We start from the raw sequence: 25000 nt of genomic DNA, 5'->3' as shown, positions 1-25000 counted from the left end.
CACCCACGCTCGGCAGGTTACTTACAGTAGGGGACACACACACACACACACACACATATACACACACACACACATTGTGTACTTACAGCAGGGGGAATACAGTAAAACACACACACACACACACACACATACATACATAGTATACACACACACAGATACAAAGTTGGGTACTTACGGCAGGGGGAATCCAGTGAAGGGTTGGTTCGGGGAGTCGGTACTCTGGTAGAACCCAAACTCTGTACACGTCTGATACACCCACTGCCTCCCTACACACACGCACACGCACGCGCACACACACGCACACACACACATGAACAGCAACCCACAATGTTGATCCCCACATGTACATCACTGCCACACACTCACTCACACACTGACACACACACCAGAGTTGAGGGTCTGGTCGTGGGTCAAGGCATTGCATTTACACACATTTGATTACTTTTATTGGGACCCAAGAGACAAGCATTAAGGTACAAGATCCAAATATTTTGGAGTAGGCTATTGACAGGCTGGCAGATTTTAAAAGACTTACACACTTACTTATGCCAGCATTGTTGTTACAAAAGATGAAACATCATTCAAGGATAAACAAAACATCTTCGTCTCCATATTTGCATGCTACCTATTATAGCTGAAACAGAGCAAAATTTTGCCACACACACACACACACACTCTACCTGTTGTGGGTCCGGTGCCATTCCAGCTGGTGTCTGAGATGTCGTGTAGGAATGAGGAGTATTGTGGGTCGAGGCAGCGCTGTGAGAAGGTCCTCAACGCCAGCCTGGCCACCGCCGCGTAGCGATCATACACACCGCCCAGCGACGCATCCGCCATCACGTCACACAACACCTTAATAGTGATGTTGGTGCCCACCACCCCCTACACACACACACAGGATTAAACACACACACACACACACACACACAGGATAAAACACAGACACACACACAGGATAAAACACACACACACACACACACACACACACACACACACACACACACACACACACACACACACACAGGATTAAACACACACACACACACACACACACACAGGATAAAACACAGACACACACACAGGATAAAACACACACACACAGACCGCCCAGAGACGCATCAGCCACCATCAGTACCCACCACCCCCTACACACACACAGGATTAAACACACACACACACACACACACACACACACACACACACACACACACACACACACACACACACACACACACACACACACACACACACACACACAGCACCTTTATAATGATGTTGGTACCCACCACTCCCTACACACACACATACACACAAACACAGAATCAAATACACACACACACACACACACACACACACACACACACACACACACACACACACACACACACACACACACACACACACACACGATCAAACACATACACTACACACACAGGATCACACACAAACAGGATCACACATACACGATAACACACACACATACACACACACACACCTCGAAAGCGCGGTTGTCCTGGTTGTATTGCACGACGTCCATGAAATTTCCCGCCAGAGACTCCAGGAAGTGGGCGGAGTCCATCAGGGAAGAAATCTGCAGCGGAGAACACAACCTGAACACACACACACACACACACACACACACACACACACACACACACACACACACACACACACACACACACACACACACACACACACACACACACATTCACTTTTTTACCGGGTATGTATATTTTTAGGGGCTTTTATGCCTTCATTTGACAGGACAGTCGAAGATGGTGACAGGAAGCGAATGGGACAGAGAGACAGGGGAGGATCGGGAAATGACCCCAGCTGGACTCGAACCAGGGTCCTCGTGGGTGGGCATGCAAGCCCAAATGTAGGAAGCTTAGCGCGCTGCGCCACAGTGCCCCCACACTTATTCACTTTATCAGTCTATTAGGGAAGACATTTGCTGTGGAGTAAGCTACACTGTGTGAGTGTGTGTGTGTGTATGTGTGCGTGTGTTCTCTACTCAGTGGAAGTCCTTGGTAATGTAGCAGTGTGTGTGTGTGTGTGTGTGTGTGTGTGGTCTACTCACTGAAAGTCCTTAGTGATGTTGCTGTATGTCTTGGGGTTCTTGAGCATATGGTTGAGGGTGTCGGACGCCTTCTTTACCAGCAGAGGGCACTGTGGACTATAGGACGCCAACGACCGCCACACCACCTCCAAGTACTCTACACACACACAGACAGACACACAGACACAGACACAGACACACACACAGACACACACACAGACACACACATTGTTAACAGATCTTGTGAGAGAAAAGTAACTGTCATCCTGAAAACAAGATCAAAAGAAGTGACAGAAGAATAGAAAAAAAGGGTGGGGGGTGGGGGTATCAGATGTGCTCTTTCCTTGCGTCTGTGTGATAAAAGAAGAAGGTTGGATGACTGAAACGTTGTATTATTGCTGGTGGAGTGAACGGTGTGCAGGGTCTTTTTATGATATGCGAATGACAACCTCTCTGGGATAATATCCTACGTACCTGTCCAACTACAGAGGTGTGCAAAAGCGCCCTCTTTTAATTGTGGGCTGACTTGTAAGGGCGAGTGAGTGAAACATAGAGAGTTGTCATTGAGAAACATGTTTCAAGCATCCCAACAGATTCAAATCACTGGCAGAACAGAAGCAGAAGCAAACATCAAACCCAACTATGAAAAAGAGAAGCAAACAACAACAACAAAAACAAAACAAAAAACACTGGTGACTAACAAAATTTAAAGCAGCTGCTCAAAAAAGCAGGCCAAAGTCGCTTGTAATAAGTGGAATTGGCAACTTTGATCACACACACACACACACACACACACACACACACACACACACACACACACACACACACACACACACACACACACACACACACACACACACACACACACACACACACACACACACAATCTACACCACATAGGTTTCAGCATATGGAAACAAACCATTTCCTTCCCAAAAATCTTAATTTGCCTCTATTCCACTTCCCAATTCTTTGTCTAACACTGTCAGACACTCCTGACACACACGCACACACACACACACACACACACACACACACACACACACACACACACACACACACACACACACACACACACACACACACACACACACACACACACACACACACACACACACACACACACACACACACACACACACGGCTGAGCATACAAAAAGGGACTATTGTACAGACTGTGAGAGGGGGCCAGTGGGGGAATTTAAAAACGTACTGTCTCAGTGCCTGTTACTACGTACTACTGCACTTCTGTTAGTACAAAGGCCTGTCCCATCATTACTCACCACTGTTACCACCATTACACTGCCTGTCCTCTCTGCCCCCAACACCCACTTCTGAGAGTGCACATGAAAGTGTAGTGTGCCCACCTTATACTTAGAAATTGATAGGGGTTTGGTGGTACACATTAATCAAAAAAGATAACATTTGTAAATGGGCGGCACCAATTGTGGAAATTAACAAAAGACAAATGGCATACGCTACCTTTAAAATCACTTCAAACTTACCCTTGAACCTGAGGGAGTGAGATCCCCAGCTATAAGTATTCTACTCTACCCTACAACTTTACTTGACTCGACTCTACTACTCTACTCTATTCTACTACTCTACTCTACTCTATTCTAAAACTCTACTCTACAATAGTATACTCTATACTAGTACTCTACTATACTAGATTTCCATTCGACTCTACTATAATTCTATTGTATTGTATTGTACTTTATTCTACTACTGTACTCTACTACTTTACTCTGATCCATTGTACTACTACACACTGCAATTCTATTATATTCTACTCTACTCTACTACAATTCTATTCTATTCTATTCTACTCAAATCTACTCTATTCTACTCAGCTTCAGGATCTCTGCAGCTCTCCTCTCTGATGTTATGGAGTTTCGTCCGGTGTGATATGTTTTATCATCTTCCTCTTTCTGACTGCTATCTTTCTTGTTGCCTGTGTGTGTGTGTGTGTTGGTGTGTGACATTTTATTAGCTTCCTTTAATTTGCTGGTATCCCCCTTATGTGTGGTGGTGACTTCCTCTTCCTCATTGTGCACGGCATCTATAAGTGTGCGATGACTACTACTGTACGTGTGTGTGTGTGTGTGTGCGTGTGTGTGTGTGTGTATGTTACCTGGGAAGTTAACGGTGGCATGTATGGGGGCGATGACTACTACTATGAGAGTGTGTGTGTGTCTGTGTGTGTGTGTGTGTGTGTGTGTGTGTGTGTGTGTGTGTGTGTGTGTGTGTGTGTTTCAAGTGTGTGTGTGTGTTTCAAGTGTGTGTGTGTGTGTGTGTGTTACCTGGGAAGTTAACGGTGGCATGTATGGGCGATGACTACTACTATAAGTGTGTGTGTGTGTGTCTGTGTGTGTGTCTGTGTGTGTGTGTGTGTGTGTTACCTGGGAAGTTAACAGTGGCATGTATGGGGGCACTGGTTGCCACTGCAGCGGTTGCCAAGTGGGGGTACTTCAGTCGGAACCAGGCGGCCAACGAGCCGGGGTAGGAGCCTCCAAGCACCGCCCACTTTCCAGCTAGGCCACGCTTCTCAGTCATCTCCGAGCGGAAGTGAGCAAGATCAGCCAACGCCTGACGACTGCTGAGGTAGCGCAGGTTAGCCAGACTCAGGTCCCTACACACACACAGACACACAGACACACACACACACACACACACACACACACACACACACACACACATTGAAACACAGGTCCTTACCCTACACAGACAGCTACAGTTAGTACAGGTACAGTTCCTTCATGCTTTTACAATGACACACGTGTGCACGCAAACACACACACAGATTCTGTATCTCTGTATCTCTGTATCTCTGTATCTCTGTATCTCTCTCTCTCTCTCTCTCTCTCTCTCTCTCTCTCTCTCTCTCACACACACACACACGCACGCACACACAGATCCATAGTTAATATACAGTAGTACTGTAGTTGAAGGATTCACCAGTGGAGGATGATGGAATACACTTACAGAACAGAGGTAGGGATTTGCACACGTCTCCACTCTAGACTCACACACACACACACACACACACACACACACACACACACACACACACACACACACACACACACACACACACACACACACACACACACACACACACACACACACACACACACACACACTCGACTCACTCTGTGGGATGGCTTTTTCCATAGAAGCGGTGCTCCAGCAGTAGGCAGAGGGCCCCCAGCTTCTGGGCGTAGGTGAGCCAGGTGCCGTACTGCATCCAGGCCGGATTAGCCGGACCCTCCCCTCCAATCATCAACAGCACCGGGCCCCCGGGACGGTAGAAACTCTCATTCATGTAGTACCTCTACAGGGGGAGAGAGAAAGAGAGAGAGAGAGAGAGAGAGAGAGAGAGAGAGAGAGAGAGAGAGAGAGAGAGAGAGAGAGAGAGAGAGAGAGATGCTGATCACAATTGCCAACGCTCATTGACATCAGCTGATATGAGTGCAATGCAATAATAATAATAATAATAATAATAATAATAATAATAATAATAATAATAATAATAATGCATTTATTTGAAAGTGCCTTTCAAAAAACTCAAGGACACTGTACAGAGAGAGGCAAAATAAAACAAGACACATAAACAGATTGTAAACAAAAATAAATATATAGAAAATAAATAATGTAAAATAAAATAAAACAAAAAGAATCATAAAGAATAGGCTAACTGAAACAGATGAGTTTTTAGTCTGGATTTGAACAGGGATAAAGAGTCAATATTGCGGATGTAAGGGGGAAGCACATTCCACAGCTGAGGAGCAGAGCAACTGAACGCTCTGTTTCCCATGGTGCTGAGACGGGCAGAGGGGACAGAGAGGAGAATGGAGGAAGAGGAACGGAGGGGGCAGTAGGGAATAGCAATGTGAATAAGATTAGATAAATAAGGAGGGGCAAGATTGTGGATAGCCTTGAAGGTGTTGAGAAATATTTTAAAGTGAATTCTAAATTTGATAGGGAGCCAGTGGAGATGTTGGAGTGCAGGGGTAATATGATGACAGGAAGGGGTTTTAGATATGATGCGGGCAGCTGAGTTCTGGACCAGTTGGAGCTTGTGGAGAGATTTTTGAGGGAGACCAAAGAGGAGAGAATTACAGGCTAATCAATGCGGGAGGTGACAAGACTGTGTACAAGAATGGGAGTAATAGTAATAGTTTTGCTTTATATAGCGCCTTTCAAAACTCTCCCTCTCCCTCACTCTCTCTCTCACACACACACACACACACACACACACACACACACACACACACACACACACACACACACACACAGTAGGCTTACCCCTGACACTTCAACTAAAATCTGACGTTGATAAAGTCTTTCGTTTTTACTTGTGCAAAAGTGAACAGAAGAGGATCTTTAAATGAGATCATCCTGTGTCATCAGACCTGACATGTAGGCCTATGTTTCAGACTGTTGGTTGGCTATGAGACTGTCCTTTGTAAGCTGCAACTTCCATTGCATTTGTTTTCTACATACTTGCTTTGAGTTTGTGTTTATTAAATGAGTTAAATGGTCAGCCGGTGAATCCCCAGTTCGGGTCCTCTTGCCGTCTCCTCACCTGCTTCCAGACGCGAGTGTCAGCGCCGTTGAAGTGATCCAGTTTCTGGGTGAACCAGTACTCCTGTACCTCAGCAGCCGCCCCTGCTTGTTGCCTCTCCTCCGGTGGACCCCCAAATCTGCGAAATCCTTTAAAACGTGCATCGCAAGACAAGCAAAGACACAGCACAATAGCTAACACAAGTTTTAAGTTAGACGGGTGGTCAAATGTCAACACAGACATGTTTACTCTCTGGAATCCGAAAACGAATATGACCTGTTCATCATGTGATCACACACTCACATTCACACCGTGTGCGCCTGTGCGGAACTATTGGACTCACAGCGCCCCCTAGCGCCATTTTAATGCTCATGACAGGTAATTGTTGTTTTTCTCCAGGGCAACAGACGGCAGAAGAGAGCCGAGCAGGCACTTTTCCCAGAGAGGAGAGAAGCAACGGCAACAACCGGCAGCGAAAGAAGCACAGTTTGGAATCTAGACGGAGAGAGAATAGAGCTTATCGCAACTATGGAGGAGGCAAAAAACAAAGAAAAAACAACCCCTGACAAAAATGAGGAGAAAGAGAAGCAGCCCGCTGGAAAGGACAAGGAAAAGAAGGAAGAACAGGAGCTGGTGGGTGAACGCGAGTACATTTTGCAGATGTTAGGCACTGAAAATCCTTTAGCGAATTTGCCTGAGTCACTGGTTAACAACATGGTTGTGCAGGCCCAAGACGTTTTCGGTCGTGGACATGGAGACAGGATAAATGAATGAATGTGTTGCTATTCCCTTTGTCGAACACGTATATATTCTCATGTCGAAAAACGTGAATGAATTTTCAACATGCCGTTTGATCCAAACAGACCTACTTCCAGTCACTTTAGTGCATTTGCTACACCTAGCATTAGCTTGGCTAACATTAGCTGACTAACGTTAGCGTTAGCTATTGAGGCTATGTTGGGTCAAGGTATTAATGCCAGTATCGAACTAACTGCTTACTTTTACTGACCAATACAATGCATTAACTCGATGAAACATGTGTAAAACAAATGACTAGATTAACTGCAATGGTTTAATGTGGACGTTATTGAGCTGTCATTTTGACAGCTAACCATTGTTAGCAGTGCCATTGACGTTAGTGTACTCATGACAGTGACGCGACGAGATTTGTACAGTATTCATTACGGAATATCAGGTTGAACCTTTTAAGTTCTAGTATTAGGCGTGTATAAGTCCGATGTTTGCACCTGAAAGTGGAGATGTTGTTGTGAAGATTGTTTGTTTGTTGTTGACAGTCAGAGGAAGACAAACAGCTGCAGGAGGAGTTGGAGATGATGGTGGAGAGACTCGGCGTAAGTAGAAGTCTCTGTCACACACACACACAGACACACACACACACATTACTGTGTATACTCCCGCGTGTAGAGTACCCCCTACCAATTCACTAAGAAACTCTCAGTGTGCTCTCTCTGTTGTGTGTGTAAACTAATCTGTGTCTATCTGTCCCTCCTGTCTGTGTGTGTATCTGCCTTTCTGGTGTGTGTGTGTGTGTGTGTGTCTATCTGTCCCCTGTGTGTGTGTCCCTGTGTGTCCGTCCTTCCCCTGCTCAGGAGAAAGACACGTCCCTGTACCGCCCGGCTCTGGAGGAGTTGCGTCGCCACATCCGCTCCTCCACCACCTCCATGACGTCGGTGCCCAAGCCGCTCAAGTTCCTGCGGCCGCACTATGCCAAGCTCAAGGAGATCTATGACAACATGGCTGCAGGAGAGAACAGGGTGTGTTTGTGTGTGTGTGTGTGTTTGTGTGTGTCTGTGTGTGATTTTAGTTGTACACATGTACCAAGCAAAAGGGCAACACTAAATCAAATGTTTTTAGTGAATGTGATGGTGGAGTTATGAAATTGGAATTGGCATTGGAATTTTTTATTTTTTTTGGTAAATACTGTGTATTTCTTTTTGGTCATATAAATGTGGTGTGTACTGATGTTCCTCCTTCCCATCTTCTTCTCTCGCTCTGCTCTGTAGCGGTTCTGTGCTGACGTGGTGTCTGTCTTGGCGATGACGATGAGTGGGGAGAGGGAGTGCCTGAAGTATCGCCTGCTGGGCTCCCAAGAAGAGCTGGCCTCATGGGGACACGAATACGTCAGGTACTACACACACACCTACACACCTAGCCTCCTGGGGACACAAATACATCAGCAGGGCTGATAGTATTTAGGCTCCATGCCTGATTTCAGGCTTGACAGAGTTTGCAAAAATAAAAACATTGATAATAATTAGCCATTAGGTTATTCTGATCTCAGAAAGTGTTACAGGTTCAGGGTTTTCTTTTACTATCAGGCTTGAATAATGGTCATACACGGGCTATTAAATGTTTGAATAATGTGTCAAAATAGTCACTATGCAGTATCGTGTCGTCGTCGTTAGAGCAGGGTAAAAAGTTCAGGCTCAGGATTTTTTTTTTCACTATCACCGCTGCATCAGGTATACACATTTATTGTGTACACGCTCTTGTGCGTTCCTGAGTTCTGTGCATGACGTGAGAGTGATGCATGATGTGTGTGTGTGCAGGCACCTGGCTGGGGAGGTTGCCAAGGAGTGGCAGGAGGTGGAGGAGGGCGATAAGACCCAGCAGGAGGTGCTGCTGGCTCTGGTGCGCGAGATCGTCCCCTACAACATGAAGCACAACGCCGAGCACGAGGCCTGCGACCTCCTCATGGAGATAGAACACCTGGACATGCTGGAACACTACATCGACGACAACGCATACGCCAAAGTCTGCCTTTACCTCACCAGGTACACACACACACACGTACACACACACACAAATGAATGCATATCCCATTGAGCTGTTGGAAATGCTTAAATTTAATTGGCTCTCACTCTTTCCCACCATCTCTCTCTCTCTCTCTCTCTCTCTCTCTCTCTCTCTCTCTCTCTCTCTCTCTCTCTCTCTCTCTCCCCCCCCCCCAGCTGTGTGAGCTATGTTCCTGAGCCGGAGAACTCTGCTCTCCTGAAGTGTGCCCTCAACATCTTCCGCAAGTTCAACCGCTACCCTGAAGCCCTGCGCCTCGCCCTCATGCTCAACGACGTGGAGCTGGTGGAGAACATCTTCACCTCCTGCAAAGAGATGTACGACACACACTCACACGCGCGCATACACACACGCACACACGCACACACACACTTCTGGCCCTCAACAATATGTACCACACATACGCACACACCTGGCCCTCAATGTCTAGTATGGCAGGACATTGAAACTCTTCTCTCTCTCCTCTGTGTGCGTGTAGTGTGGTCCAGAAGGAGATGGCCTTCATGCTGGGTCGGCACGGGATGTTTCTGGAGCTGAATGAGGACGTGGAGGATTACGAAGACCTCACAGAGATCATGTCCAACGTGCAGCTCAACAGCAACTTCCTAGCGCTCGCCAGAGAGGTGCGTGTGTGTGCGCGTGTGTATGTGTGCGCGTGTGCGTGTGTTCATGTGTATTTGTGTCCCTTGAGGTGTGTCCGTGTGTGTTCTCACTCTGGCTGTATATGTGTGCGTTTCAGCTGGACATTATGGAGCCGAAAGTGCCAGATGACATCTACAAAACACACCTGGAGAACAACCGTACGTCCTCTCCTCTCTTCAATTTTCCTCTCTTCCCTTCTTCTCTCCGCTCTTCTCTTATCCTCTCTTCCCTTCTCTCCCTTCTCCTCTCCTCTCCTCCTCATCTTCTACTTGACTGTGTATTGTGATTCTACTTTAACTTGCTCTCGTGTGTGTGCGTGTGTTTGCAGGGTTTGGTGGCAGTGGTTCCCAGGTGGACTCTGCACGTATGAACTTGGCGTCCTCGTTTGTCAACGGCTTTGTCAACGCTGCCTTCGGACAGGACAAGCTGCTCACCGAAGACGGAAACAAGTGGCTCTACAAGAACAAGGACCACGGTAACACACACACACACACACACACACACACACACACACACACACACAGGCTTTACTAGAACAAGGACCATGGTAACACACACACACACACACACACACACACACATACACACAGGCTTTACTAGAACAAGCAACATGCGCATACATACACTCACACACACACTGGCTTTACAAGAACAAGGACCATCGCACACACACACACACACACAAACACACACACACACACCCCTGCATCATTGTTGTAAATATTACTGTAATGGCCGCCGTTTTATTTATATTATATTATATTTTCTAAATACTGTATTGAAAGGTAGAGTAGTCTATTGTAATGGTTGAGTAGTACCAACACCATCAGTTTCAATCTATTTATTGTGTTTGTTATATGATGGAAATGTACACTTTATACATATATAGGTGGATCTTATGTAAATCCACCATTTTGCATCTCCAGTCATAGAGGTCTTTGGCTGCTAAACTTGCAGCACTTTTGTTCAATCACCAAATATTCATGAAAAGATCAAACTTGTGAATGGGCAACCTGCATTTTGAAAGTGAACTGCAAGATGTACATGTTTTACCTTGTTAACTCCCGAGTTCTTCTTTTCTTTGTGTGTGTGTTTCAGGTATGTTGAGTGCGGCGGCTTCGCTGGGAATGATTCTGCTGTGGGATGTGGATGGTGGTCTCACACAGATCGACAAATACCTCTATTCTTCTGAAGACTATATCAAGGTACACACTCACACACACACACACACACTTCTCTACTGTGAAGACTACATCAACACACACACACACACACACACACTTTACTCTTACTTTGTCATGTAACTTGTACTCTGTGTGTATGTGTGAGAGATTTGTATTTTTGTATGTCTAACTCGTGTGTGTGTGTGTGTGTGTGTGTGTGTGTGTGTGTGTGTGTGTGTGTGTGTGTGTGTGTGTGTGTGTGTGTGTGCGCGCGCGCGTGTGTGTGTGTGTTGATGTAGTCTTCACAGTAGAGAAGTGTGTGTGTGTGTGTGTGTTGATGTAGTCTTCACAGTAGAGAAGTGTGTGTGTGTGTGTGTGTTGATGTAGTCTTCACAGTAGAGAAGTGTGTGTGTGTGTGTGTGTTTAACTCTTATTCTTGTGTGTGTGTGTGTGTGTAGTCGGGTGCCCTGCTGGCTTGTGGCATCGTGAACTCTGGCGTGAGAAACGAGTGTGACCCGGCCCTGGCCCTGCTGTCAGACTACGTCCTGCACAACAGCAACGTCATGCGTATAGGAGCCATCTTCGGGTAACACACACACACACATATGCACACACACACACGCGCATAACAGCGTCATGTGCATAGGAGCCATCTTCGGGTAACACAAATATCAGTTCATACACACTATTCTACGCTTTGTTACCGACATAATGATGTGCCTGTAAAACGTATGTGTGTGTGTGTGTGTGTGTGTGTGTATGCAGGCTGGGCTTGGCGTATGCTGGCTCTAACCGGGAAGATGTGCTCTCTCTACTGCTACCAGTTATGGGCGATTCCAAATCCAGCATGGAGGTAAGAACGTGTGTATGTGTGGGGGGGGATTTACTTGTGTGTGTCTCCATGTGTTCGTCCGTGTTTGTGAGGCCGTCATCCGTGTGTGTGCATGTGGCATGATCGCGGTGGGCTTGTGTAAACTAATCTGTGTGTGTGTGTGTGCGCGCGCAGGTGGCTGGCGTGACGGCTCTGGCGTGTGGCATGATCGCGGTGGGCTCGTGTAACGGTGACGTGACGTCCACCATCCTGCAGACCATCATGGAGAAGAGCGAGACGGAGCTCAAAGACACATACGCACGCTGGCTACCCCTAGGACTGGGCCTCAACCACCTCGGTTAGTGTGTGTGTGTGTTTGTATCTGTTTGTTTTGTATGTGTTTTGTGTATTTTAATCCTCTGACTGGTGTGGTGAATTGTCTAGTGTGCGTGCAGGTAAGGGTGAGGCCATTGAGACGACTCTGGCTACATTAATAACTGTGTGTGTGATCTGTTCTGTGTGTGTAGGTAAGGGTGAGGCCATTGAGACGACTCTGGCGGCGCTGCAGGTGGTGGCTGAGCCTTTCCGCAGCTTCGCCAACACACTGGTGGACATCTGTGCATATGCAGGTACACGCACGCACATCAACACACTGGTAGACATCTCTGCATACGCAGGTACACACACACTACTGCTGATGATCCACTAGCACACAGTGTAGACTTTGCATTGCTCTGCCCTGTATATTTTACCAATCAGGAGCGCTTTTGCTCCCGCACAGTATTTGGGTACGCGATGCGATGCGGTCGACCCTTGCAACCCGTCCGAGGATCCGTTTTGCCTCTTTCAAACTTCGGAAGGCATGGCCATTTTATTTGTGTAGCGCATTTCATACACAAATGCAATGTGCTTCACAAAAAATACCGGCAAAGGAAAAATGAAATAAAGGAAAACATAAAATAATTTGAATCAAGAAACATTAAAATCAAGCATTAAATCGTTAAAAAATAGAATCAAAAGTTGATAATTAAGTTAGAAAGGGAAAGCATCTGAGCATCTAGAAAATTTTCAGTGTGTCTAATAGCCGAGGAAGACCCAGGGGGGTGGGCTGTACAGTTTATCTTCAAGGGACAGAGTATCGTTTGGTGTTGTAATGCAAAGTGCACATCGCATGGTGGTGGGTCACCAGTCTAACGCATGACCTCTCTCTGTGCTGTGTACACACACACACACACACACACACACACACACACACACACACACACACACACACACACACACGTATACACACACACACACACACGTATACACACACACACACACACACACACACACAAACACACACTTACACACTCTAACACTGTCTCTGACTCTGATGTGCATTAGGTTCAGGTAACGTGTTGAAGGTTCAGCAGCTGCTGCATATCTGCAGTGAGCACTACGACACCAAGGACAAAGAAGAGGACAAGGACAAGAGAGACAAGAAGGACAAAGACAAGAAGGACAGCGCACCAGATATGGGATCACACCAGGTACACACACACACACACACACACACACACACACACACACACACACACACACACACACACACACAGTAGTGCACCTGACATGGGATCACACCAGGTACACATCAGCAGGGCTCTAAATCAGGGTGTATGCAGGGTTTTTAAAAGTATTAAAAGGTGATAAATTAAAAATCCAAAATTTAATGGCCTTAAAAGTAGTAAATTTGCTCATGAGGTATTATTTTTTGAAAAACGAGGTAATCATTTTTGTAGTCGTACCATTTTGATGAAAAACATTCTTTGTTTATTCACCGTTTATCACTGTTTTTTTCATACACCAGTGATTCGCGCAACAGTAGCCCCATCTGACCTTCTTCATAGCAGATTCGTGCCCTAGGTCTATGCTGTAGAAAGCAGACACTCTGGAATCTATGAAGTTATCATTAGGGCAGCAGGTTGCCAACCTGCCAGGTTGGTGGGGGGAGTAATTAACGAGTGCTCTCCCCCATCCTCCTCCATGTCTGAGGTACCCTGAGCATGGTAGCCTACCGTCCCGCCACACTGCTCCCTTTCGTGCGTCTTTTAGCAAAAAACGAAAGTGTAATGTAGTGTTAAGGAGGTAGAAATTACAAAAGATGTCTTGTTATACCCGCATCGGAGTGTCTTGATGGTTGTAAAAAAAAAATCTAAAGGTAGTAAAAAAGGGTATTAAATGGTAGTAAATTTGACATCAAGATTGGTGTATATACCATGTAAATTAACATCAGCCAGTTTGTTTGGTAGAAAAGACCAACTTACCAGCCACTTTGACCCATTAGTGAGTGTGTGTTTGGCTTTGTAAGATTAACATCTAACAACACACCTAACAGTCGGGCACTGGGTTACTGCGCCGGCGACCCGGGTTCGATTCTGGCCCGTGTCATTTGCTGATCCTTCCCTGTCTCTCTCTCCCCACTCATTTCCTGTCTCTCCACCAATGTCCTGTCAAAAATAAAGGTGAAAAGTTCTGAAAAAATCTTTGCTTTTTTCCTTATTGTCAGCTCTAGTAGCAGGTATCACGTGTAGCAGCTCACCAACGGTGTGTGCGTTTGTCTCGTGTGTGTGTGTGTGTGTGCGTGCGTGTATAGGGTGTAGCAGTGCTTGGTATCGCGCTGATCGCCATGGGAGAGGAGATCGGATCGGAGATGGCCCTCCGCACCTTCGGACACCTGGTCAGTCCCCTTTGACCTCTACGCATATCCTCTCCTTCCTCCAAATACCCCCTCTCCTCCTCTTCTCCACATACACCCTCTCCTCCTCTCCTTTCCTCTGCAATCGTTTATAACGCTCTCCTCTCCCTTCCTAATTCTCCTCTCCTCTTCTCTGTAGACATCTAATGTAATGAAATGGAATAGCTATCTGGCCGTCTGTCTCTCTGTGTCCTTCTGTCTGTTTTTCTTCATTTCTCTAGTCCATGGGTCCACTTCAATATATCTAATCCCTCGTCCTCCCTTCAGCTTTTGGCCGTGTCGGCGACAGAAGTTTATTCACTATCTTGCAAAAGCGCAATTCAAGCTCACTTGCAATTTAGGAGGAAACTCCACCAAAAGTTGTTATGGCTAGGCTCACAGCGGGGCATCGGCAAAGCATGAAGCCACCAGCACAAATTGAGGATTTGAGTTGGTATAAAAATGGATCCCTGTACGTTTCTCTCGCTCTGTCCTTTCTCTCTCTCCTTTCTGACTTTTTGTCTCCAGTCTGTGTACCTGCTCCTGTTCCTGTGATCAAAAACGCATGGTGTGTGTGTGTGTCTGCAGCTGCGGTACGGTGAGCCTGCTCTGCGTCGGGCGGTGCCGCTGGCCCTAGCGCTGATCTCTGTGTCCAACCCGCGCCTCAACATCCTGGACACGCTCAGCAAGTTCTCCCACGACGCCGACCCAGAGGTCTCGCACAACTCCATATTCGCAATGGGCATGGTGGGCAGCGGTACGTATACCTGTGTGTGCGTGTGTGTGTCCAGAGGTCTCCCATAACTCCATATTTGCCATGGGTATGGTCGGCAGCGTTACGTGCACAGACAGACAGACAGACAGACAGACAGACAGACAGACAGACAGACAGACAGACAGACAGACAGACAGACAGACAGACAGACAGACAGACAGACAGACAGACAGACAGACAGACAGACAGACAGACAGACAGACAGACAGACAGACAGACAGAGACTTACTTCTGGAGAGAGTTTATTAATCCCAAAGGAACTCAAGGGGTGGGATGTACACACAAATGTCATTTCCCAGGCCTGGAAAAGTCATGAATTTTAATACATTTTTGTTTTGAAGTTTTAATGTAACAGCCTTCTATTAAGTGATCATAAGCCTATTGTGATTATTTTCAAATCAATACTCCTGCATGTTACAATAAATGCATTGACAATATTTTGAATGATGAAAAATGTTCTGGTTAAAATGTGATGCCATAGGATGAGCTGAAAGGGGTCACATTTCATATTTGGCCCTAAAAGTATGCAACACTCTACACATTCACATTGCCATGAAGTCAGGGAAAATGCCATGAAAAAGTCATGATGGAGAAGTTTTGAAAGTCAGTTTGTTGGCCAAAAACGGTGGGAAACCTATGTAATGGAATGCCTCTGCGTGTGTGTGAGAGTGAAGATGTGACTGTGTGTAGTAGAATACAGTGCCAAGACGGTGATTTTGATTGACAGCTGTGTTTGTGTTTGTGTTTATTTGTGTCTGTGTTTATTTGTGTCAGGCACCAACAACGCCCGGCTGGCTGCCATGCTGAGGCAGCTGGCACAGTACCACGCCAAAGATCCCAACAACCTCTTCATGGTCCGACTGGCACAGGTGGGTGGGTGTGTGTGTGTGTGTGTGTGTGTGTGTGTGTGAGAGAGAGCGAGAGAGAAACGGGATGACCTCATGGTCCGTCTAACATGCACGCTCACTCACACACTATGCCAGACAGTGAGCGTGTTTATATGCAGTTCATTATCCTGAATATGAGACTGATCCCGTTTATGATCAAATTCTCGATGAGGTGTTTCTATGGTACAATATTCCGGTTTCTTTCAGAGTAATCCACCTAGCATATCCTGCCTTCTCAAAATCCCAAATAAGGGCTTATCCCGGGACACTGAAGTCAACAAAAGGTGTTACTATGTTCAAATGCAATTCAGAATACTTAAAGCAGGGGTGTCAAACTCAAAGGGACCGAGGGCCAAAATCAAAATCTGGAGCGAATTCGCGGGCCAAACTCAATATATTTTTTTTTTTACAAAAATGGACTAAAATTGCTTATGTTTCAATGAATGTCTAAACAGATTCCCATCATAGTTCAAATGTGCCTGCACATTCTGTTGCATTTGAGTGCGAGTTGTACTCTATACAGTTATGGTGTATGTGGGCCAACTGTAATACACATTTGAAATGATCTGGCGGGCCAAATAAAATGGCTCCGCGGGCCAAATTTGGCCCCCGGGCCTGAGTTTGACATCCCTGACTTAAAGGATAACTTCAGCCAATTTCAACATGCAGTTGTAATGCTCACACATTACCCTGAACTTGTCAGTACCTGAGAGTATTTTTTTTCTTCGGCCTTTTCCGAGATCCTGGTCATTGTAATGGGGACAGTCACAGATTTTGTTTACATTTAAAAAAAGAAAACCCATCTTGATTTACTCCCAATAACATCCAAAAGGTTATGCAACACCAGCAGACAACTAGCAAAAAGTGATACCTTTTGGGATAATACTTGGAGTAGGCCTAAGTTTAAAAAGTTTTTAATGTAAACAAAGGCTGCCCCCATTAGAATAGCTCAGATCTCGGAAAGGGCTGATCAGAAAAATGCAGCATCACCGGGTACCGGCAAATGTTTTGCCTTCGTCTTCAAGATACCACCTTGGAATCCCCCACAACTGACACCTTTTGAATTGGTGCTCCTCAGAGCAATCAGATAGTTTACTTTCACCATGGCAACGCTATCTGCTGTTGTCCTGGAATACTGCTGATTACTTTTTTTTGCCGGAACAGACACTGTACTCAACGGGACCCATTTTTGCCTGAACGAATGAATTTGACGGCAAACTTATTTAAACACTCATGAAAAATGGGTCCTGTTGAGTCCGGTGTCTCTGTTCTGCTAAAAACAAGTATTATCTTTAACTATCTGATGTGTGCTAGTGCTTTAACGGATTGCAATTTATCATCATTCAAAGAAATGCTTTAAAGTAACTTAACACAGAAACCAGTGAGGCTTAGCGGATGTAATTTCTCAGTCATCGTAGATGTTGCAGACACACAAACACTTCTTGTCATACAATTTTTTCTTGAACACAACGACCACTGAAGCGAAATCCGGAGCTCACACTAGACTACGCAACTTAAGCCGCCATCTTGCCACTTCACATAAATCTTCTGTGCTGAGTCATTCTATCCAAATGCTAATTTTCTGCTTGTGTGTGTGTGTGTGTGTGTGTGTGGTGTGTGCGTGTGTATTGTTTTAGGGCCTGACTCACCTTGGCAAGGGTACGTTGACGCTGTGTCCGTATCATAGCGACCGGCAGCTGCTGAGTCAGGTGGCTGTAGCCGGACTCCTCACCGTGCTCGTCTCATTCCTCGACGTCAAAAACAGTAAGTGTGTGTGTGTCTGTTTGAGTGTGAAAACGTAAAGTCTGTCTGTGTACGCCGCCCTCGTCTTATTCCTTGACGTCAAAAGCTTGTGTGCGTGCGTGTGTGTGTGTGACAACAGTATGTGTGTGTGTCGAGCACTGGTGTCACTTCTCTCTTAGTCACTTTCGAATCTACTACTACTGAGTGTTGCACTCCAAACACAATTTTGTTGCCTTTTTGACAATGACAATCTTGAATCTTCCCATGTGTTGTGTAAGTGTGTGTGTGTATGTAAAGAATCTCAATATGTGTCCTCATCTGTGTGTTTTAGTCATCCTGGGTAAGTCCCACTACGTGCTGTACGGCCTGGTGGCGGCCATGCAGCCGCGTATGCTGGTCACCTTCGACGAGGAGCTCCGCCCACTGCCCGTCTCTGTACGGGTGGGACAGGTACGACCTGAGAGAGTGTGGGTGTGTTTATGTAAAATGGGTGCGATTGTGTGTGTGTGTGTGTGTGTGTGGAAAATGTATGACCCGAGAGAGAGAGAGTGTGTGTGTGTTGAGACGGGTACGACCTGAGAGCAGTCGCTTGCACAGTACATTGTGACAAGAACTTTCCAAAAGTGTTTTTTTTTTGTCCAGTAGGGTTTTAGCGCGTGTGTGCGTGTGTGCGTGTGTGTGTGTGTGTGTGTGGAGACGGGTATGACCTGAGTGTCCTCTCTTGTCATCTTCTGACTGCTATTCTCTCTCTGCTCCTCTCTTTTCTCCTCTCCTGTCTTCTTCTGGCTGCTATTCTCTCTCTCTACTGCTCTTCTCTCCTCTCCTCTCTTGTCGTCTTCTGACTGCTATTCCCTCTCTTCTCCTATTGTGTTCTGCAGGCGGTGGATGTGGTGGGGCAGGCAGGTAAGCCAAAGTCCATCACAGGTTTCCAGACCCACACCACGCCGGTGCTGCTGGCCCACGGGGAGCGCGCAGAGCTGGCCACAGAGGAGTACCTCCCAGTCACCCCCATACTCGAGGGCTTCGTCATCCTCCGCAAGAACCCCAACTACGAGACCTAAACGCACACACTCACACACACACACACACCCACGTACACGTTTAGGGACCTGTTATTCTGTACATGATGCCTAGAGATCATTTCCTTCCCGTCTCCCCTGACCCTTGTCTCTCTCCTTGTCCTCATTTTGTAAGTAGCGCATGAATTGATAACAAAAAGACATGACAAGTTAAATCGGACTGCGCCCCTCCAGTTTATTATATTTTTTTTTTCTCTCTTGTGTTGGTTTTGTTACGTTAACTTCAAATGGTTGAAATAAAAAAAGAAAAATGTGAACTTTGGTCTGGTTATGTGTGTTTGTGTGTGTGTGTGAGTGTGAGGCAGAGAGAATGAATGTGAAAGCCCACCTGGGAATTTCCTTTGTCATGTTGCATTGTGGCACAGTTCTCCTCAACACACAGTCCTGACTCCTCACTGCACACAAGGTAACTGCATTCATGCCTCACCAGTGCAAGGGGGCTGCTCCAAATGGCGCCCCAAGGGAGCAGTGCGACGGGACTGCACCATGCTCGCGATACCTCAGTCACGGAGGAGGATGCGGGAGAGCACCTGGTGGGTCGGGAGTCGAACTGGCAACCTTTAGGATAAAAGTATATGCCCTAACCGCTTACATGACTGTGTGTGTGTGTGTGTGGGGCTGTGAAGTAAATGGGGAAGAATTAGTGAGTAAATCAAGTGTGGGGGGGGGGGGTAGCATTTGGTAGGGAATGAATTGGGTTTTAGGTAGTAGGATGATGCATGCTGAACAGAGATGTATTTTTATGCGGAAGGATGGAGAGAATGGGTGTCACGCGGAGGGAATGTCTTGTGCACACTGGAATTCTTGTTACCATGGCACCAACGAGTCCCTCATAACGTAAGAAAACTGCGAGAAATCTGGTGGTCAGAAATGTCAGAAAATGCGTGAACTTTGATGAGATGTTGTAAACTGATTGGACTGCTGTCCTCATTACCTATGACCTCACACAAGCGTCACTGTCCGGACTAGCACCGCCCACCTGACACGACCACGACTGTCATATCGAGGAAAAAACTAAAGTCGTAAAGCCAATCAACCCAGCTGGCAAGTGAAACAACCAAAACAGTAAGTGATTGAGATAAAACAGAAAGACCTTGCCATTACCAGTGGGACCCAAATGAAAACAAACAAGGCACTGTTTACTGTTACTACTAGCACCAGTGTACAATAACACAAAACTTACAAAATCACGCTGTCTCCCTTGTCACATGACAAGGGAGAGGAATTCCCATTGTCGTTAAGCCGGAAATAACGACAAGATTTCCGGGAGGTTTCTGTCCGGCTCCGCGGACTACAGGAGAGAGGTACTTACCGTTGTCGTGTTTTTGTCCTTTTGTATTTCACTGTATATTCTACAGAAAAGCCGTTGATCCATCTCTCTTCACCGATATAACTAAGGAGTGATTATGGGTGGGTGATTGGCGATTTGTAACGACCAGTGTAGTTGTGGTAGCATCCCTACTTTAAAGCTAACGTTATCTGCTCTACCTCCTCCCTGTCTGGCTCCTGCTATTCCAAGTAGCAGGCGGACTCGGGGTTTCTATGATTTCTAATGAATCAACTCTGTTGTGAATGATGACACCAGACAAATGTTGAGAGAATCAACTGAACAACTATTTCTGTAGATCTTTGAACCCGACGGCAGTGTAGTAATTAGAAGGTCGATGTTGGGAGGCTGCGGCTTAAATGTCATTTTGGGTCAAAATTAGCCAGCAAAGCTTATCTGTTGCCACGTGTGACACCCATATTTAAAGTCAGCGGTTGATAACAGATCATCTACACAGTTGAAGACATCAAATCAGGTACTTGCCGGCAAGTGAGTTGGGCAGCTAACATGGCAGCTGCTGGTATAATCTCCGCCATAACGTTAGCTGTCAAGCCAGGCTCGTTCTCCATGCGTGTTTCAATATAAAGTTCCTCTCCACATACCTGTAACGATTGACTGATATGGCATCCATGTTAATATTTCCCCGATGGTATTTGTAAGGCTAAGTGCAGATGTATTCAACAGGTTTTATGGGCATATTTTATAGACGTGTCAAGGTTGACTCAAATGCTGGCTTAAAAGGCCACGAGCTGCCCATTTCGCTACGTATGGTGAACCATTATAAGCTGATGTGTGTGTCAGAGAAAAGAACATGACTAGTTCTAGAGCACAACACCATGCCTAGAAATGACTTTATTCACTGAGGCCAAGATGCTGCGAAAAACTTGGCTATGAGTTGATCGCTTCATGTATTGATTTAACTGAGGTGTGTGAAGCCCGTGGACTAGTCAAATGCAGGTGTGCTGCTGTCTAGTAAGGCAATGCTAGGCTAACCAGCTATCTACCTTCTTCTTGCCCTGGATTTTTGGGAGCGCTTGTCATTAGGTAGGTTAGGCCTTGCATGATCTGCTGGGTACCCCGTGCTGCTTGCATTGGTGAGTTTATGTACCGTTTATTTTGGACGATATAGCACTGATTTAAGGGAGGGGCACATGACGGAGACTCGCCATCTGTTGCGTTTATCTTATTTAATAGTATGTTACGGATTCACGTGGCAAAGTGTAACGTCATGGTAGCTTGGTTGCTAAATAACCTAATACCGTCCTAGAAAGTTGTGCCGTTAGCCAACGTCTAAGTTGGCTGGTGAACTGACTGTTTCAAATGTTTTCTATGGGATCGTTGGCAAGCTGCGCGGTGTTGTGTGAAAAATGAGTGTTAAGACAAGCTGTTGTATGTAGTCATTTCGTAGGAACGCTTATTTTTGGGTCTGTCACGCGTAGTCACGGCTACTACCAGCTCACCGCTAGTTAGCGCATGCCTTGCCTTTCCATGGGGTGGGTGGGACACTAGCTCTAGCTAGCTGGCTAATCATTACATGGGTAGTGGACACTGCTCGGTTGTTTTTTGAGATCCTGTGCGTCGACGGCAGAGCAGTGCTGTTGTACGTGGAAACATGACACATTTTAGCAGTGACTGCATTGCATAATCGACATCTAGGGTGCACACACACACTGTGTTAAGTCGATGTGGGGGGTTTAAAATGGCTCAGAGTCAAGCAGCTAGTTCTAGTGTTTCACTGCCGAAAGTGACACCTGACAGGTCCAGCGGACTGGGCGGAATGCACCATGTTTGTGTGTGTTCTAACATAACGTTACACCCAAAAGTGTACATACATGCACATGCTTGCCTTTGAGGCAGGGCAAACGTTGTTTGATGGCCAGCCACAATCTTGGGGATGTGCGGACCCAGAAACCTGCGCGCCTCCTCAATAACTAACATGTGTAAATACCGCTAGCTCCTGCACCCACCGCGCTGACCTGTCATAGCGGGTTCAGGCGCCATTAGTATGTAGAAACCCTCCACGGGCTCCCCTTTGCAATGGCTGCCACATGCCTCACAGAAATGTAATTTGAGGGTTTTACATAGCAAGTGATGGAAATCTATCAACGAATATGTGAGGGTCTGTATAGTCTCAGCAAAGCATTGCGCAGTTACCTGATGCGAGCAAAGCGACTACCGTGAGCACGCATTGCCGTCATGTCTGTTTGACAGCATAGTTCTACAAGCACGTTTGGTGGTGGCAACGGCGGCCAGCCTCGCCTGGCCTCACCAAGGAGGCTAGCACTGGCCGGCTAACATTAGCCAGCTAGCAGTCCATATCGACTTGAATTACTGCAATGGCAGTTTGGATCATGGCGTGGGAATAACCAGAATTACAGTTACTATTTAAGGTATTATGGTATCTGTTCACCAGCCATCCATATTTCGCTGGTGTGATTTGAGCGTCGTGGTGAAAACCTGGCTAATCGTGTGTGGTTAGCACTTAGCACACAGCCGGCGTTTTTCCCCCATGCATGTGCTGCTAGGCTGCCGGTGAGGTCTGCTCTGCGCGCGCGTGCGAGCAGCCAGCATAACCACGTGGTCGGGGACTATGGCATGCCGCCCGCCAGTCGAGACGGGGAATGTCGCCCCCTGTCGCCAAGCACGCGAAGTGCCAGACGCCTCGTGCTCAGCAGTGACTGAATGGCATTTGTGTGAATGTCTCGTCGCCTCTGCTGTTGGAAATGCTGCCGTTGCACTGTGTAGCGTCACGCATAGCCACGAGCCGTTAGTTGCCATGCCAACTGTCCCTTATGTCTTTCAGTCGTGCGTGAGAGCACAGTGCGTTGGTCTTCACCATCCCTGTGGTATGTTAGAAAAATGCCTTAAAATATAATTTTATGACCAGATAAAATGAAATCTGTCAACCAAAGTTAGTCTGTGGGCACAAAGCCATGGGCACGTTTGCATTGGGACGCTTGACAGGTTTGGAGATCTGTGCATGGCGTTGGAGAAAGCAGATCACTGATGTGTTGTATAATGAATGACTACCGGTAACAACAGTACTCTCCCTGCAATAGGCTGGCTGATGCCTTAACAAGGCCTACTTTCATGTTTGCATGACATGGTGTTTTAGAAACACACACACACGCCTTCCCTCTCAATGTCCTCTGCTCTTGCTGTCTCTTCTGGGCCTTTTCTCCTCCATTTCCGTCCTTTCCTCATCCCTTCTTTGATGCTCTCTCTCTGTCTCTCACTCTGTTCCCACCCTTCCTGCATTCTCTCTCTCTCCCCTTTGTTTTTTACCAAAATACCCCCTTATTTCTCCCTTGCTCTGTTTCTGTAGCTTAACTTCATTGCATTGCATCTCTCTCTCTCTCTCTCTCTCTCTCTCTCTCGCTCTCTCTCCGTCTGCTCTACCTTAACTTCCTCCTGGCGTGATGCTGCAGCATGACTCAGACAGAAGAGTGCGAGTGTCTTTGTGTGTGAGAGAGATTGTACGCCTGTGAGGTGTGATCCATGCTTGCAGACAGAGTACTATAATGGCCTATTCCCTAAGTCGGGCATCCGGGCATTTCTCACGTCACATACCGTCATCATGACTAATCAGGCAGCTGGCGTACTCATGCTGGGGACACAAGCAGGCGAAACGAGCGAAGCAAAGAGGCGAAATTCAGGGTTCTTTTCTGACGGCTCAATGGTCAACAGGTCGTACGGCGAATTGAATTGATTGAAATATTAATGTTGCAGATTTTTTTTGTCCGCTGCAGGTGAAATCCGCTCCTCATTTGCATAATATTGAATTTGGCCAAATATTTCCGCTTCACTTTGCCCCCGTTTGCTTGCCTTCACCCCATTTCGCTTCCATCATTGTAATGAATGGTAGCGTTCGCTTCGCTTGCCCAAATTTTTTGCAAGTGTCCCCGGCATCATGTGAGGAAGATACATGGAACACGTCATGGCATTGCATTGGCATATGCTGAGCATCTCCATTTCAATGTTATTTGAATTATTTGATACAGCAATGTAAGGGGGGGGGGGCTTACAAATTGCTATGCGTCCTGTTTTCGTTTCCATTGCCACTACTGTTACTGGCCGGGTCAATGATGTTTTAGTAGTAGCACACTATCGTGGATATTTTTGTGGATTGTTGAAGCATATTCATTGCTTGTTCATTCATCACTATTACTAGTTGATTTATGGGCATTAGCTGTGTTTGGACCACCTGACACCATTGGCCCAACTGCAGACGACTACAGGAAGTTTGGTGCTCCTCTTCCTCCTCCTCCTCTCCTCAACCCCCATCCTCACATCTACATCTTCCTCTCCTCCTCTCTCTCCCTGTCCATCTCCTCCTCTCTTTCCTTCCTCTTCTCTCTCCTCCTCTCTCTATCTCCATTCTCCTCCTCTCCTCCTCCACTTCCCCCATCTTCACGTC

General features: G+C 46.5%; 3 protein-coding genes across 8 annotated transcripts in view; 2 read left to right on the top strand and 1 right to left on the bottom strand.

Moving 5' to 3' along the window:
* prss59 (serine protease 59, putative) overlaps positions 1–6915 on the bottom strand; it is a 7752-nt gene extending 837 nt beyond the window's left edge. Inside the window, exons 1-7 of the mRNA XM_063205000.1 lie at positions 6648–6915; positions 5212–5393; positions 4462–4691; positions 2081–2216; positions 1496–1610; positions 681–882; positions 176–266 (exon numbers count right to left, since the gene is read on the bottom strand). Coding sequence (XP_063061070.1) covers positions 176–266; positions 681–882; positions 1496–1610; positions 2081–2216; positions 4462–4691; positions 5212–5393; positions 6648–6869 — 1178 coding nt within the window. The 5' untranslated portion in view covers positions 6870–6915. The remainder of the gene's footprint in view (positions 1–175; positions 267–680; positions 883–1495; positions 1611–2080; positions 2217–4461; positions 4692–5211; positions 5394–6647) is intronic.
* A 122-nt stretch (positions 6916–7037) lies between these two features.
* Positions 7038–19513, top strand: psmd2 (proteasome 26S subunit ubiquitin receptor, non-ATPase 2). Its single transcript, XM_063204999.1, has 21 exons — positions 7038–7259; positions 7922–7978; positions 8237–8401; positions 8651–8772; positions 9197–9421; positions 9599–9757; positions 9919–10063; positions 10180–10240; positions 10411–10557; positions 11181–11287; positions 11704–11831; positions 12011–12098; positions 12252–12414; positions 12584–12685; positions 13443–13588; positions 14692–14775; positions 15361–15529; positions 16322–16416; positions 18072–18198; positions 18509–18627; positions 19056–19513. Exons 1-21 carry the CDS (start codon positions 7155–7157, stop codon positions 19236–19238), a joined length of 2697 nt encoding a protein of 898 aa, XP_063061069.1. The 5' UTR covers positions 7038–7154; the 3' UTR covers positions 19239–19513.
* Positions 19514–20132: 619 nt separating this feature from the next.
* Positions 20133–25000, top strand: part of LOC134454168 (eukaryotic translation initiation factor 4 gamma 1-like) — a 49886-nt gene continuing 45018 nt past the window's right edge. For 2 of the 6 annotated variants that reach the window (XM_063204991.1, XM_063204986.1), the window contains exon 1: positions 20498–20560. The gene's annotated coding sequence lies outside the window, so the exon portion shown is untranslated. Of the gene's footprint in view, positions 20322–20497; positions 20561–20647; positions 20667–20711; positions 21678–25000 lie in introns of those variants that run through there. The other 4 variants (XM_063204989.1, XM_063204992.1, XM_063204990.1 and 1 more) reach the window with 4 other exon arrangements.

Source organism: Engraulis encrasicolus, chromosome 8 (assembly GCF_034702125.1).
Source record: "Engraulis encrasicolus isolate BLACKSEA-1 chromosome 8, IST_EnEncr_1.0, whole genome shotgun sequence".
In the NCBI taxonomy this organism is placed as follows: Eukaryota; Metazoa; Chordata; class Actinopteri; order Clupeiformes; family Engraulidae; genus Engraulis; species Engraulis encrasicolus.
The sequence above is the reverse complement of the archived record's forward strand: the minus strand, read 5'-3'. Positions and strand labels throughout refer to the sequence as shown.

Excerpts from the sequence above, each read along its gene's own strand:
- psmd2 (XM_063204999.1), top strand. The coding sequence starts at position 7,155 with ATGGAGGAGGCAAAAAACAAAGAAAAAACAACCCCTGACAAAAATGAG. Across the intron at positions 10,241-10,410 it reads AACACACCTGGAGAACAACC|GGTTTGGTGGCAGTGGTTCC; the intron begins GTACGTCCTCTC and ends GTGTGTTTGCAG. Across the intron at positions 12,686-13,442 it reads GGACATCTGTGCATATGCAG|GTTCAGGTAACGTGTTGAAG; the intron begins GTACACGCACGC and ends GATGTGCATTAG.